This window comes from Myotis myotis, unplaced genomic scaffold (assembly GCF_014108235.1).
Source record: "Myotis myotis isolate mMyoMyo1 unplaced genomic scaffold, mMyoMyo1.p scaffold_m19_p_1, whole genome shotgun sequence".
NCBI classification, from domain to species: domain Eukaryota; kingdom Metazoa; phylum Chordata; class Mammalia; order Chiroptera; family Vespertilionidae; genus Myotis; species Myotis myotis.
Window position 1 is genome coordinate 82,145,366 of NW_023416313.1, and position 13,780 is coordinate 82,159,145.

General features: G+C 44.0%; 1 protein-coding gene across 2 annotated transcripts in view; it reads left to right on the top strand.

Moving 5' to 3' along the window:
* Nucleotides 1-13,780, top strand: part of DIP2C (disco interacting protein 2 homolog C) — a 384,021-nt gene that overhangs the window by 218,014 nt on the left and 152,227 nt on the right. For both annotated transcript variants that reach the window (XM_036342747.1, XM_036342757.1), the window contains one exon: nt 5,568-5,693. In XM_036342747.1, coding sequence (XP_036198640.1) covers nt 5,568-5,693 — 126 coding nt within the window. The remainder of the gene's footprint in view (nt 1-5,567; nt 5,694-13,780) is intronic.

Here is a 13,780-nt window from a genome sequence, read left to right on the forward strand (position 1 = left end):
AAAAGCCTCTTTGATTGACCTGCCGTTGTTTTTAAAGTTGGACGACTGTCAGCATACATGTTATTAATTTATGATGTTGTGAGCTCTAGGAAATGGATTGTGGCTTTGGACATCAGAAGGGAAAAGCGAAGGGGCAGGCATCAATTTCTCTTAAATTTAAGCATGTAGTTCTACAAAGATACGCACTTTCCCTGAGGAGCTAAAGGTGTTCTGATTATTTTTACTTCTATTTCCCACACATCCCATTGCTTGTTGTATTGCAGGATACTGGTTTCTTTCAGCATCCTGCCATACAACATGAATGAAAGAGCCACATATTTAAAGAAACCAAAAGGAAATTGGAGTTTTCTGTTCCGTATTTAAGAACTTATATCTGTGCAAGGAGCTTACGGAGACTTTTGACACAGGAGCCAAAAACGAGGGTCTTGGGAAGAGAAGGACCGATGGCCCAGGGACTGTCCTTTGGGATTTATATTCAAGGTGCAGACCAGAAGCTGCGCGTGGGTGGCCTGGTCCATGCTCAGGGTCCTCAGCGTGAGCATCTGTCTTCCACGTACAGGGCCCCATTCACAGGTTAAACTGTGCTGTGTCTTGTAGGAAGTGTCCCTCCCAGAACTCAGGCTATGGTGCGTGAGGACGAGGTGGAAACCACCAGCAATCTGATTCCTTCAGCACCAAACCCACTGTTTCAGAATAGCCCGAAACCACTGTCATTAATGAGTGCCTACTGGGGCAGGAAGCCGGAGCTTTGCTTGTATATTTTATATCATTCCCATAGTGACTGATTCTGTTCCCATTTTACAGATGATCAAAGTGAGACTTAAATGGATTAAAGTATTCTCCCGTGTCTTACAGTTAATAAATGGCAGAGCCAGGATTCTGATTCTAAGCCTCGACTCTTCAGTAATCTGCAGTCACCCCAGAACTATGGGAACATCTTATGTTTCTGTGTCCCTTGTAGCTTCCTGACAGAAAGACAATCTCTGCTCGCAGAACTAAATGGGTAGAAAAACTCTGCAAGTTTCTTTGAGGGAACATTAGGTGGAGAAATTTTCAGAAGTCAAAGAGTAGGGACACATTCACCTTTCAGTACATTTTCAGCATTATTCATTCAGTTTTTAAAAATAAAATTAACACAAGCATTTTAATTATAAGGACCAAATCATGACTGGTTAAGAAATAAGGAGGAAAAGAGAATACTAAGTTTGAGGCAAAGAAGAAAAACTATATGTTAAGAGGATGCAAAACTTCTTAAAATTTTATTTAAGAAAGAGCGGGGCCCTAACCGGTTTGGCTTTGTGGATAGAGCGTCAGCCTGCGGACTCAAGGGTCTCAGGTTTGATTCCGGTCAAGGGCATGTACCTTGGTTGCGGACACATCCCCAGTAGGGGGTGTGCAGGAGGCAGCTGATCGATGTTTCTCTCTCATCGATGTTTCCGGCTTTCTATCCCTCTCCCTTCCTCTCTGTAAAAAAATCAATAAAAAATATATTAAAAAAGAAAAAGAAAGAGCGGATTATCAGTTGCAGTGGTCGTGTTTATTTTGTCTTAAGCAGGAGAGGTCAAATTACTGTTCTGGGCACTGGGGACAAAGGTGAATGTGTGTGCGGTGGTGTTTCGGTGCCATGTAAACCCCAGGTGCACATCCCCCCTCTCAGTAGAAGCATGGCTTTCAGGGTTGTTGCTGCTGTTTTGGTTACTTTCCTAAAAACTGGTGTTTTGGAGAGAAAGGCTAAAGGGAAAATCTGCAGTGATTGGAATGATGAGTTTGGCCTGGAAGGGAATTTCTCTCTTTTGGGTGTGTCCCTGCTCCTAACATGATTGGAGGACAAGGAGAGGGGCAGTGAGTGGCTTTCATTGGCCGCCGTCGCAGTCGCTGTCGGGAAGGGGGCGGGCGCGGATGCCTCTGAGGGCTACAGAGACTGGGGAACAAGACCCCTCCCAGGGTCTGAGCAGGTCGCTGGCTCTGTTTAGTAGTTGCCCTTTATTTTTGCTATAGAAATCTAATTGCATTTCCCTGGAATTTTTAGAACCCTGTAGAATTTTTACGGAACCCCTGCTGTAATTAAAATAGAAGAGAGAGTTGCCTTTTTGAAAAGAATTTGTTTGATCATTAAATATAACTCTTTTATTTTATGGATGTTTCTCCAGAAGTTTAATGATTTGCCTAAGGTTAGTGTGTATGCTGACTCTTTTTTCCAAACAGAAATTGCTGGTAGTGCCAGAAGCTGTCTAAAAGTAAAATAACGAGGCTGCATCTTACCTCTCTCTTCTCATCACTGATTCTTCGTTTTATTTGTAGCTCAGGTGAACTCATCACAGATCCATGGGAGATCAGCTGAGTAGTTGTTGACTGATTTGCATCTCATTGGCTATTAACTAACCAGAGGAAGAATTTTTGTGTAAAATTGGATCAATCAAATATATTCTTATATTAATTTTTTCCCTTAAGTGTAACTTGTAATTAGAATACCTAATTATTTTCTTAAAGCAACTGAGCTGAGACTTGGAGTCATAGTGAATGTCTGGAGGGAAACTTCAGTTTTAACAACTTCTTAAACAGTTTAACTTAAAACAGTTGTAATAAAGGCAACATACTCATGAAAATTGTGACATTTACTCCAAATTTTGGAAGTGAGTTCTTTTAAAAAAATTTCTTTTAGGGGAATGGTCAAGTGATGGTATGAGCTGTTCTTCCCTCTTAGCTTTAGATATTCTCAGTTGACCCTATTATGTTTTTTACTAATGTCACAAATTTGAAAATTTGTTTTATGGATTTAATTTAGGTGAGACTCTTCCATTAAGATGGTTGTAAGTCACTTTAAAGTGGGTTTTGAAGTTATATTTTGCTTGACTTGAATAATCTTACTAAATTCTGTAATTTAAAAAAACTGATGTAGGGTTGTAGGACCTGGTTCTGAAGTTGGAATCAGACTACCCTCCCATGTAGTACAATAGTAACCCCAAGACGCAGCGTTAACAATAATGAGTTGAGTGCACTGGAGAGCAACTCCTGAACGTAGGCAGAAGTGGAAGGACCGTGTGAAGGAAGGGCAGAGCAGAATGAGGTTCACATTTATTTGGCTTTTTGCCGTGAAGGTACTCTCCAAATGCCTTCGTGTGGAACTTTTCAAACCCAAGCTGAAAGCCATGGTGCTGCTGGCTTACTGTGTCAGAAGAAAGACTTTGGGCCTGTCAGAACAGCTGGACATTAAAAGGGGAATCTGGGTAAGAGTGAGCCACAACGCAGGGAGCCCCCGTGTCTGTGTATAAATTCCATTCAGACTATTGGGGAACCCTGGAACTGTGTGTACCTACAGGAGACCAACAGACATAGCAACCATGGAGGCAGTTCTATTGGCACCATTTGAACATGGGCCTTGGATTGGATAATAGTACTATATGTAGTATTATATTTGTTCAGTTTCTTGATTTTGAGAATTTATAAGAGAATGCCTTTGTCCTTAGGAAGTACATTAAAATATTTAGGTATAGGGGGGAATGGTATCTGTAATGTATTTTCAAATGATTAGCAAAAACAACACATACAGAGAGAGTGATGAGGTAGATGCAAACAATTGTGAATGTGGATAAACCTTTACAGGAGTTCTCTGTACTGCTCTTGCATGTTTTTGTAAATTTTAAGTTATATTCAAAAAGTTTAAAAGTGGAGTCATATGAAACTGAAAGTGTTTGATGGGTGAAGGATTCATACTCTCTCCTCCTCCTAGATGAGCTCTTTAGTTTTAGCTCATGAATCCAAGTTCTTCATTCATCAGTTTTTAATCTGAGAGTTTAAGAAAGAGTGACCAGAAGCTCGTTTTTTGCCTCCAAGTACTTGCAGTCTGGTTGAGGAGAAAAGAGTGGTGCACACACAAGCTGAACACAGTGTCGCAGAACACGTTTGGTACCTGATGTGCTCCAAGACAGGGCTGGCGAATGGTTCGATAAAGGGCCAGATAACGGCTATTTTCAGCTTTCTGGGCCCTTATGTCTCTGTCACATACAGTGTGGAAGCAAACAGTGTGTGTACATACAGGAAGGGTGTGCTTTATTCCAATAAAACATTATTTACACAAAGGGGAGGCAGGCTGCGTGTCCCACAGGTAGTGATTGGCTGACCCCTTCTCTATCTAGCCTGTTTACAGGGTGGAGTTTTCACAGGAACTGCAGGAATACAGTGTAGTTGGTGGTGAAGGGCCTGGACCCCGGGGGTACTCACACCTGGGTTCAAACCCTGGCAATGCCACTCACCAGTTTGATAATCTGGGAGAGCGGCTTACCTCCACTTGCTCCTCTGTGACATGGAAGTACTGAGAGCCCCTCCTCTGTATGATCGTGTATGTTGTGATTGTGGTTGTGTCTCACCTGACTGCTGCCTTCATGTACTCTCCTTCTGCAGCCTTCTTCACGGCAGCCAGAATGATCCCATCAAAACGGAACCAGATCATGTCATCCCCCAGGATCCCTTGGTGCTCCCGGTCAGATTTAGGATAGGAGCCCTGACCCTGTGCACCCCTCTCCCAGGGTCTTGTTTGTCCTGCCAGCACCACCCTCAATCTCAGTTTAGGGCCTTTGAGTGGGTTTCCCTTCTCCCTGGTCCTTCTCGTCCTGACAGAGTGGCCGGTTCGTTCTTACCGTTCAGATTTTACAGTGAGAGCATTCGTCCCTGGCCTCACAGTGAAGTAGCCACTCAGTCAGTTTGTTTTCCTTGTTTTAATTCTCTGACCACTTGTCAATGGTCTGTTTCACCCGATGGAAAGTAAGCTGCATGGCCCTGGCAGGTGGCTCAGTTGGTTGGAGTGTTGTCCCCTACAACAAATGGTTGTGGGTTCGACCCTGGTCAGGACACGTACGGAAGGCAACCGATCGGTGCTTCTCTCTCTCATTGGTGTTTCTCTGAGTCTGCCTCTGTCTCTGTCTCTCCCCCTTTCTCTCTCTCTCAAATCAATAAAAAACATATCCCGGGTAAGAATTTAAAAAAGAAAAGAAAAGAAAAGAAAAGAAAAGAAAAGAAAAGAAAAGAAAAGAACATAAGCTGCATGATTCATAGCACCTCATCTACCTGATTCTCCACCTCTCCTGCCCTGAGGACATGACCTTATAAAGCAGGCAGCCAGTAAATATTTGTGGAGTTAATATAATGCGTTAACATACACAAAACACCTGACACAGTTCTGAGTTCTTGGAACGTGTTAGCTAAATCATTACTGACTGCCAGTAGGGTGTACATACCTCCCTTAACAGTGAAATGAATTACGAGGCTTGAACATGAGAAGAAATATCTGAAGGTCATGTGCACTCACCCTAAGAAAAGAAAAATCACACATAAATTTGCAGCCTGCACTTGTTATTTATACAGAATCTAGGGTAATAAAATGAATAATTAAAGTCTACAAATGAATGTGCATGTCTTCTTACTGGAGCTCTTAAGCTGGTAGGTTCACATCTTCCCTTTCTTCCCCACCCATTCATAAACTACTCCACAGGACCACAGAGAGGAGAAAAAGACTGGGCTTTCAGGACGTCCCCGAACAATGGAGTAATTGAGCTCTCTTTTTGTTTTAGATGTCCACACAGAAGCTGTTCAGGCAGCGCTTGCGAAACACAAAGAAAGGAAGATGGCAGTGCCTATGCCTTCCAAACGCAGGTCCTTGGTTGTGCAGACCTCGATGGATGCCTACACACCTCCAGGTGAGCGGCCGGCCCACCGTCGGCTTAGCACGAGGCGAGCATGCCTTAGCGTTAATTCACTGCCGGCCCTGCAGTCACAGTCTTTCTAGCTTTTAGAATAATGGTGCTCTAACTCAGATTTTGTGACCCACAGGTCAGAAACAGCATATATGTTCTCAATTAAATTTGGAGGGAAAGTTACCATCATTTTGTGTGTATCTATATAAATATGTATTTTAAACTTTTCATCAAGACTTATAAGCATGAAAAACTTAGTCTTATAAAATTTCATTTACTACTTGATATAGCAAAAGTGTCCGTAGTTCTAACTGAAGATGCACTTTTCTTGTGTAGACAGGTATGTACATATTCTCAAGTCTTTATAAGTATGTTGTAATTTTGTATTAAGAAACCAAATGAATTGAAAAATTTAGGCTCTTAAATTTTTCTTGGGGGTCATCAAACTTTTCCTTAAACTGCAGACAGTATTTTGGTCTTTGTGGGCCCTAGTGAATGGGTATGGCTGTGTGCCAATAAAACTTTATTTGTAAAAAATGGGCAGAGGGCTGGTTTGGTCCATAGTCTGCTGATCCCTAATCGAAATGGTTGAAGATTATATCCCACTTACATTTCTAATTTTAATACTGTGGGGGTTTTTCTAGTCATGAATTTTATATAACTACTTAAGTTCTCTGTTTCACTCTACTCAAATAATTATAGTGTATAGCTCATGAGCTACAAAACCAAAGTGAGGCACACAGCTAAATCATCCAGGTTATCTATTACAAAGATGAAGAATTAAGCCCCATCACCTTGATGTTTGTTTTTCTGTGATTTTGGTTCTAGCATTATTCATGTCATTGTTGCCAAATCTAAGTTTCTTTTCTACACACATAAGTTACCTTACGCTACTGTGTGCAGTTTTGAATGCCACTATCTTTGTTCACAAGAGAAACTTAAGGTGCAATAAGAATAGCTGAACATATACAACACTTTTGGAGGTCTTTGAGGATTAACCCTGAGTGTTTGCAAGCAGTGAGGGTAACGAAGCTCCCACTTCAACTCGGAGATGTGATAAAGTATCTTTAGTAATTCTCCAAACAGCTCTTAAGTATTCAACTTTGCATGCAGTTAAAGGTAAAAGTCTTGAGCTTTATAAGACAAAACATATAAATAATGTATTCCTTAGTCATTGTTTTAAAAATAGTCCAACAAGCGTTCTTCATCTCAACAATAAAGTATCCTTGGCAAAAAATTTTTGGCCAATTTACTTACTTTCCTTTGTTTCTTTATTCTGAGCCTCAATGTAATTTGGGACTATTTAAAAATCAGCATAATTAACATGTTCAATTCTGTTTATTTAGTTCATTATAATTAGCTAAAATTTTATAATGGAGTGGAAATTTTTACTTTTATATGTTATTTGTGCAACAAACAGAATGGGCTTACCAACAAACCAACTTAAAATATATTTTTTCCAGCTTAAAATATTTTTGACCAAATGTTTGGAACTGGGCGGTATTCAGGAAAATGGACATATTTCTGAACTACTTTTTTTGAGAAATGTTGAGTTTAAAATGCAAGAAGTTAAGCTATTATTCATGTATATGCTTTTCTCCGTGTAAAATCCACCTTCAGAAATGTTAGTGTCATACATGATGAAAGCCAGAATTTTCAGAAAACAAATCTTGTAGAAACGTCTTTGCAAAATATAAAGAATATTATCAGTCACATTGTTTTGGGTGTAACATTTGCATTTAATTATTTGACTAGGAGTTTCATGTACACCATATAATACATTATGTAAACTGTCATTCAGGAGTTCTAGCGATAATGTCACATGAAATAATTGTGCACAGTCATAAGTGCCTCTTTATAACTGTACTTGCGTGAACAGAATCTTGGCTCATTATCTCTCTTTCTGGTTGCTGGTAACTTGTTAGAACTCATTTCATGACAACTGGTCTGCAAGGAATATTCCTGAAGTTTATATTCTCTGCATGAAATGAGTGGTTGCTGACGAATGTCATAGTGTCTGAAAAAGATCTTATTAGGATCATTACACTCTGTGGATCTCAAGCAGCACAGGACTGAACTGAGAGCAGAAAAGCCCATGAGGTGAGCCCCGTGATACCCAGTTTTCTGCCTGGGGAAATCTTTAGACTGTGGCACAGAGATGGGAGTCTGAGCAAGCATGACCACCCTGCTAAGTTGAGGAGGGCTGAGATCCAAGTTTATGGGAAATAAAGGGGCTGAAGCTTTCCACAGATCCATGCTAGCCAAAAATAGCTCCATGTCTGCTCTCGGTCAAGAGAATCAACCAGTAATTGAAGTAAATGCTAAAGAAGAAGTCAAGGCTTCAGAGTAAGATAGAATTCACCATCTAATATTCAATAAATAATCACTAGGTATACAGAGAAACAGGAGGTGTAAGCTGTGGCCATGGAAAAAGGAATCAGTAGAAAACCAACACGAGATGGCTCCAGTTTGCTCTCTGTAGCTAGCCACTGATCCACTGTCAGGAACACAGAGTATTGCTTGTCTCAGTTGTATTTGCTATAAGCATGAAATACAGATTTTGAAGAGTTTATATTGAAAATATGACTGTAATATATTTCATTAACTTTTATATTTATTACATGTTGAAACAATATTTTGGATATTTTATGTTAAATATATTAAGTTAGTTGTTCCTATTCATGTTTTTTACAATGTGGCTGCTAGAAGGTTTAAAATTATATCTGAGGCTCCCATTACATTTCTGTTGGAAAGCACTTGGGTATGAGTTTGATATAGAGCAGCGGCTCTCAACCTGTGGGTCACGACCCTTTTGGGGGTCAAACGACCCTTTCACAGGGGTCACCTAAGACCATTGGAAAACACATATTCTTAGACAAACATGTAAATTAACCGTCCCTCCACCACGCTCACCAGCCAATCAGGAGAGTATGCAAATTGACCCAACAAAGATGGCAGTTAATTTGCATATGTAGGGGTGAAGCGGCTGAGCGAAGACTGAAGGCTCTGTCTGGAGCCGCGAAGACTGAAGGTCTGGATCCCTGGTGCCGGAGGAAAACCAGTGCCAGCAGCCAGGGGAAGGGGAGGCCCATGGAATGGGCCTCTAGTAATTACATATTGTTTTTGTGATTAATCACTGTGCTTTAATTATGTTCAATTTGTAACAGTGAAAATACATCCTGCATATCAGATATTTACATTACGATTCATAACAGTAGCAAAATTACAGTTATGAAGTAGCAACGAAAATAATTTTATGGTTGGGGGGTCACCACAACATGAGGAATTGTATTAAAGGGTCACTGCATTAGGAAGGTTGAGAACCACTGATATAAAGGAAGATGGGGTTTTCAGATCTGATTGTAAAAGATTTATCCAGGGAATCAAGTGAAAATATGTCAAAGAAGTAAAAAAAACAATATTGTCTTAATACTTGAGCAGAGAAAGGGAAATATTTTTAAAATTAAAGGAAACTCTAAAACTGAAAAGTATCATACTGAAGTGGAATTGCACTGGATCAGTTTAACATCGGATGGATAAAAAGATAGTCTTTGAACTTTAAGAGAGATCAAGAGAAGTGAACCAAACTTAAGAACAGAAAAACAGAAGATTAAAGTAAAGTTAACAGAACCTCAAGCATCTGTGGAACGGTGTTAACATACTTGTAATTGGAATCCAAGAAGGAAGAGAGTGTGAGAAAAGGGCAGGAAAACTATTTGAAGAAATGAGGGTCAAAAACTTTTTAGATTGATGTTACTTACCACATACAGATTCAGAAATTCAATGAACCCCAAGCAAGATAAGTCTAAAAAGAATCAAACCTAAAATTCATAAAAGTCAGTGTGCTGTGAAATCCAAAGATTAAGAGAAAATCTTAAAAGTCATCAGAGGAAAACAGATACATTATAGACTGGAGAACAATTATGAATAATTGCCCATATCTTCAGATGAGATAAATGATTATGAGGTAGCTTATATAGGGTGTCCCAAAATTCACGCAAGAAGTAATTTTGATAGAAAACACAGGTTTATAATTAAAAATTATAAATTTTTTATTGATTCATAAAGTATACAGTATAGGGTTATATATGGAATAGCACATCGGGTAAATGGCCTCCACGGCTTTGCTGGCACATACGCAAATCCATGCTCTTCATTGGTCTTCATTGTCCCTGCTCCTGGGCCATAATTGGTACTTAGTAATGCTTATCAAATTGAAGGAATTGAAATCAAAGGGCAACAGATATTAGAATCTGATTCAATAGACCAAGTAAAATTAGGCTTTTATTTTTTGTGGTTGTTGTTAATGCTCACGCAAAATTCAAATCTTGTGTGAATTTTGGGACACCCTATATATATAAAAGCCTAAGCAAATGAATGACTGGTTGACTGGTTGACCGGTTGCTATGATGTGCACTGACCACCAGGGGGCACTCAATGCAGGAGTTGCCCCCTGGTGGTCAGTGCTCCCACAATGGGAGTGCTGCTCAGCTGACTGACCCTTCCTGGTGACCCACTCCGGCGGCAGCTACTCACTCCCTCAGTAGTCCTGCAGGTCCAATCTCCAGAGAACAGGCCAGGCACTGACGGACCAGCACCACTGGCACCATTCCTGACAGCGCCACTGGCCTCCTGGAAGTTGGCCTCAGGCACTGCGGCTGCTTCCCCTCCCTAGACACTCTGCAAGGAAGAAACGATATAAAAGCGGCCACCAGGTGACTCCTGACAACTGGCCTGAATGTCAGCTGAACTGATCCAGATCCCAGGTCGGCAAGCATGTCCCACTGCCCGCCCAGAGGGCTGATTGCATCTCGGCCCCTCTTCCCCCCTCGGGATGGGTGTCAGACGCAGTGTTCATGGCTGGTGAGTGCCACTATGGAGGCACGAGCTTCTCCTGATCAGGACTGACTGGGTGTGAGCCCTCGGCAGGCGCAGTGGGGCTGGGATGAACGGGAGCGGCAGGCAGGAGAGGCAGGTGGTGTTGGGCTGCCAGTTTTGGCCCAATCCCTGCAGACCAAGCCAAGGGACCCCACCCGTGCACGAATTCGTGCACCAGGCCTCTAGTATGAGATAATATAAGATTATGAAGATATAATAGAAGCCAGAAAACAATGGAAAGATACCTTTAATGTCCTAAAAGGAAGGGGAAAAACTGTCAACTCATATCCAGTGAAATATCCTTTGTAAGCAAGGATGTTAAAGGAAATAAAGCAATAATGAGACCTTGAAAACTGAGAGAACATGGTGCCAGCAGAACTGCTCTGCAAACATGCCAGCAGTGGCATATGAGCTGATGGGGAAGGATATGAGATGAAAACTTACATCTGCAAAACAGAAAGAACACTGGAAACAATGAATAGCTGAAAAAACATAAAATACTATCTTGCCCTCTTATAATTTGCTTTAAAACAATAGTTACACAAAAGACAAGGACAGGTAAATCTAATTATGCTGTTGTATGATTATTACATTTCTGAAGTAGGAAGAAGTTTGTAGTGTCAGGTTTGAAGAGCAGTTACAATATTGACCCAATGTAGAGCCATCAAGGATGCATATTTTTAGCCCTAGAGCAACCACGAAAGCATGGGAAGAGATACATGTGAGAATATGGGGCATAAAATGAAACTCTTAAAAAGTTGTCAATAGAAAAGATGTCAGAGAAAATCAACAGAGATAAGAAATAAGTGGAATAAATAGGAAAACAAGTAGTAAAATTTTAACTTTAAACACACTTATACCAATGATTATATTAGACTAGAGGCTCAGTGCACAAAATTTGCGAACTCGGGGCAGAGGGTTCCTTAGCCCGGCCTGTTCCCTCTCACAGTCCGTGAGCCCCGCGATGGACCCCCCCCACAGATGGAGGCCCCGCCCACCAGCCACAGCCTGCCAGTCAGTGGCCTGGGTCTACCTCTTTGGAGCAATCGTGGAGCCCCCCCATTGATTGATCGCACTGCTGGCTGGTGGCCTGGGCCTCCCTCTGCAGGAAAATCATGGGGCGATGGCCGGGCCCCCGACCAATCGCATTACACTCTCCTTGACTGGCCTGGTGCTAGTGGGTGTCATAACATGGTCGTCCAGGTCGTCCGGGCAGTAGTTCTGCTGTTCAGTCGTTTGGTTGATTTGCATATTATGCTTTTATTATTATAGACTAGAGGCCCAGTGCACAAAAATTTGTGCATTCAGGGGGGTGGGTCCCTCAGCCCGGCCTGTGCCCTCTCGCAGTCTGGGACCCCTCGGGAGATAACGACCTGCTGGCTTAGGCCTGCTCCTGGGTGGCAGAGGGCAGGCCCAATCCCTAGGTGCAGCCCCTGGTCAGGCTCAGAGCAGGGCCGATTGGGGAGTTGGGGCACGGCCCCCTGTCATGCACAGAGCAGGGCGGATTGGGAGGTTGTGATGCCACCCTCAGTCACACTCAGGGTAGGGCCAATTGGGGGGTTGGGGCACTGCCCCCTGTCACACTCAAGGCAGGGTCGATGGGGAGGTTGCGGTACCACCCCTGTCATGCACAGAGCAGGGCCTATCAGGGGGGTTGGGGAGCTGCCCCCTGTCATGCACAGAGCAGGGCCCATCAGGGGGGTTGGGGTGCTGCCCCCTGTCACGCACAGAGCAGGGCCCAACAGGGCGGTTGGGGCGCTGCCCCCTGCCATGCACAGAGCAGGGCCCATCAGGGGGGTTGGGGAGCTGCCCCCTGTCACACACAGAGCAGGGCGGATCAGGGAGTTGGGGCGCTGCCCCCTGTCAGGCACAGAGCAGGGCCCATCAGGGGGGTTGGGGCTCCATACCCTGTCACGCACAGAGCAGGGCCCATCAGGGGGTTGGGGAGCTCCCCCCTGTCACTCACAGATAGGGGAGTTGGGGCACCGCCCTCTATCACCCACAGAGCAGGGCCGATCAGGGGGTTGGGGCGCCGCCACTCTCACACTCAGGGCAGGGCCGATGGGGAGGTTATGGCTCTACCCCATCATACACAGAGCAGGGCACATGGGGGCGGGGGGGAGGGGGTTGGGGCTCCACACCCTGTCACACACAGAGCAGGGCCGATTAGGGGGTTGGGACGCCGCACCCTGTCACACACAGAGCTGCAGGGCGATCAGGGGGTTGGGAACCTCCCCCCTGTCAGGCACAGAGCAGGGCTGATCAGGGGGTTGGGGCGCCTTCCCCTGTCACGAGCAGAGCAGGGCGGATAGGGAGGTTGTGGCCCCGCCCCCTGTCACACACAGAGCCACAGGGAGATCAGGGGGTTTGGGCGCTGCCCCCGTCACACTGATCCCGGTGCTGGGAGGCATATTACCCTTTTACTATATAGGATAGAGGCCTGGTCCACGGGTGGGTGCCGGCTGGTTTGCCCTGAAGGATGTCCTGGATCAGGGTGGGGGTCCCCACTGGGGTGCCTGGCCAGCCTGGGTGAGGGGATGATGGTTGTTTGCAGCTGGTCACACACCCTTCAGAGTGGGGGTCCTCACTGGGGTGCCTGGCCAGCCTGGGTGAGGGGCTGATGGCTGTTTGCAGCTGGTCACACACCCTTCAGGGTGGGGGTTCCCACTGGGGTGCCTGGCCAGTCTGGGTGAGAGGCTGAGGGCTGTTTTCAGGCTGGCGGGTGACTGAAGCTCCCAACTGCTCCTTTTTTCTTTTTTTTTTCTTTTTATTCTGGGCCAGCTTTAGCTCTGGCTCCAGCTCTGAGGCCTCTGCTGCTGAAAGCAGGTATCTTGTTTGTTTGGGTTCTATAATCGAAACTCTGTATCAACTCCAGCTCTGAGATCCCGGCTCGCTGAAAGCAGGTTTCTGGGGTTTTGTTTAGCTTCTATATTTGTAACTATGTTTCAAACTGCAAGCTCAGAAGCTGGCAAGGCAGGCGGGGAACGCTGGTTTCATCCGTCACTGAAGCAAGCAAGCCTCATGTTAGTTTCAAGCTGCCTGGCTGCCGGCCGCCATCTTGGCTGGCAGTTAATTTGCATATCGCCCTGATTAGCCAATGGGAAGGGTAGCGGATGTACACTAATTACCATGTTTCTCTTTTATTTGATAGGATGTAAATGAACCAAACACCCAATTAAAAGATAGAGATCGTCAGACTAGGTAAAAAGGAA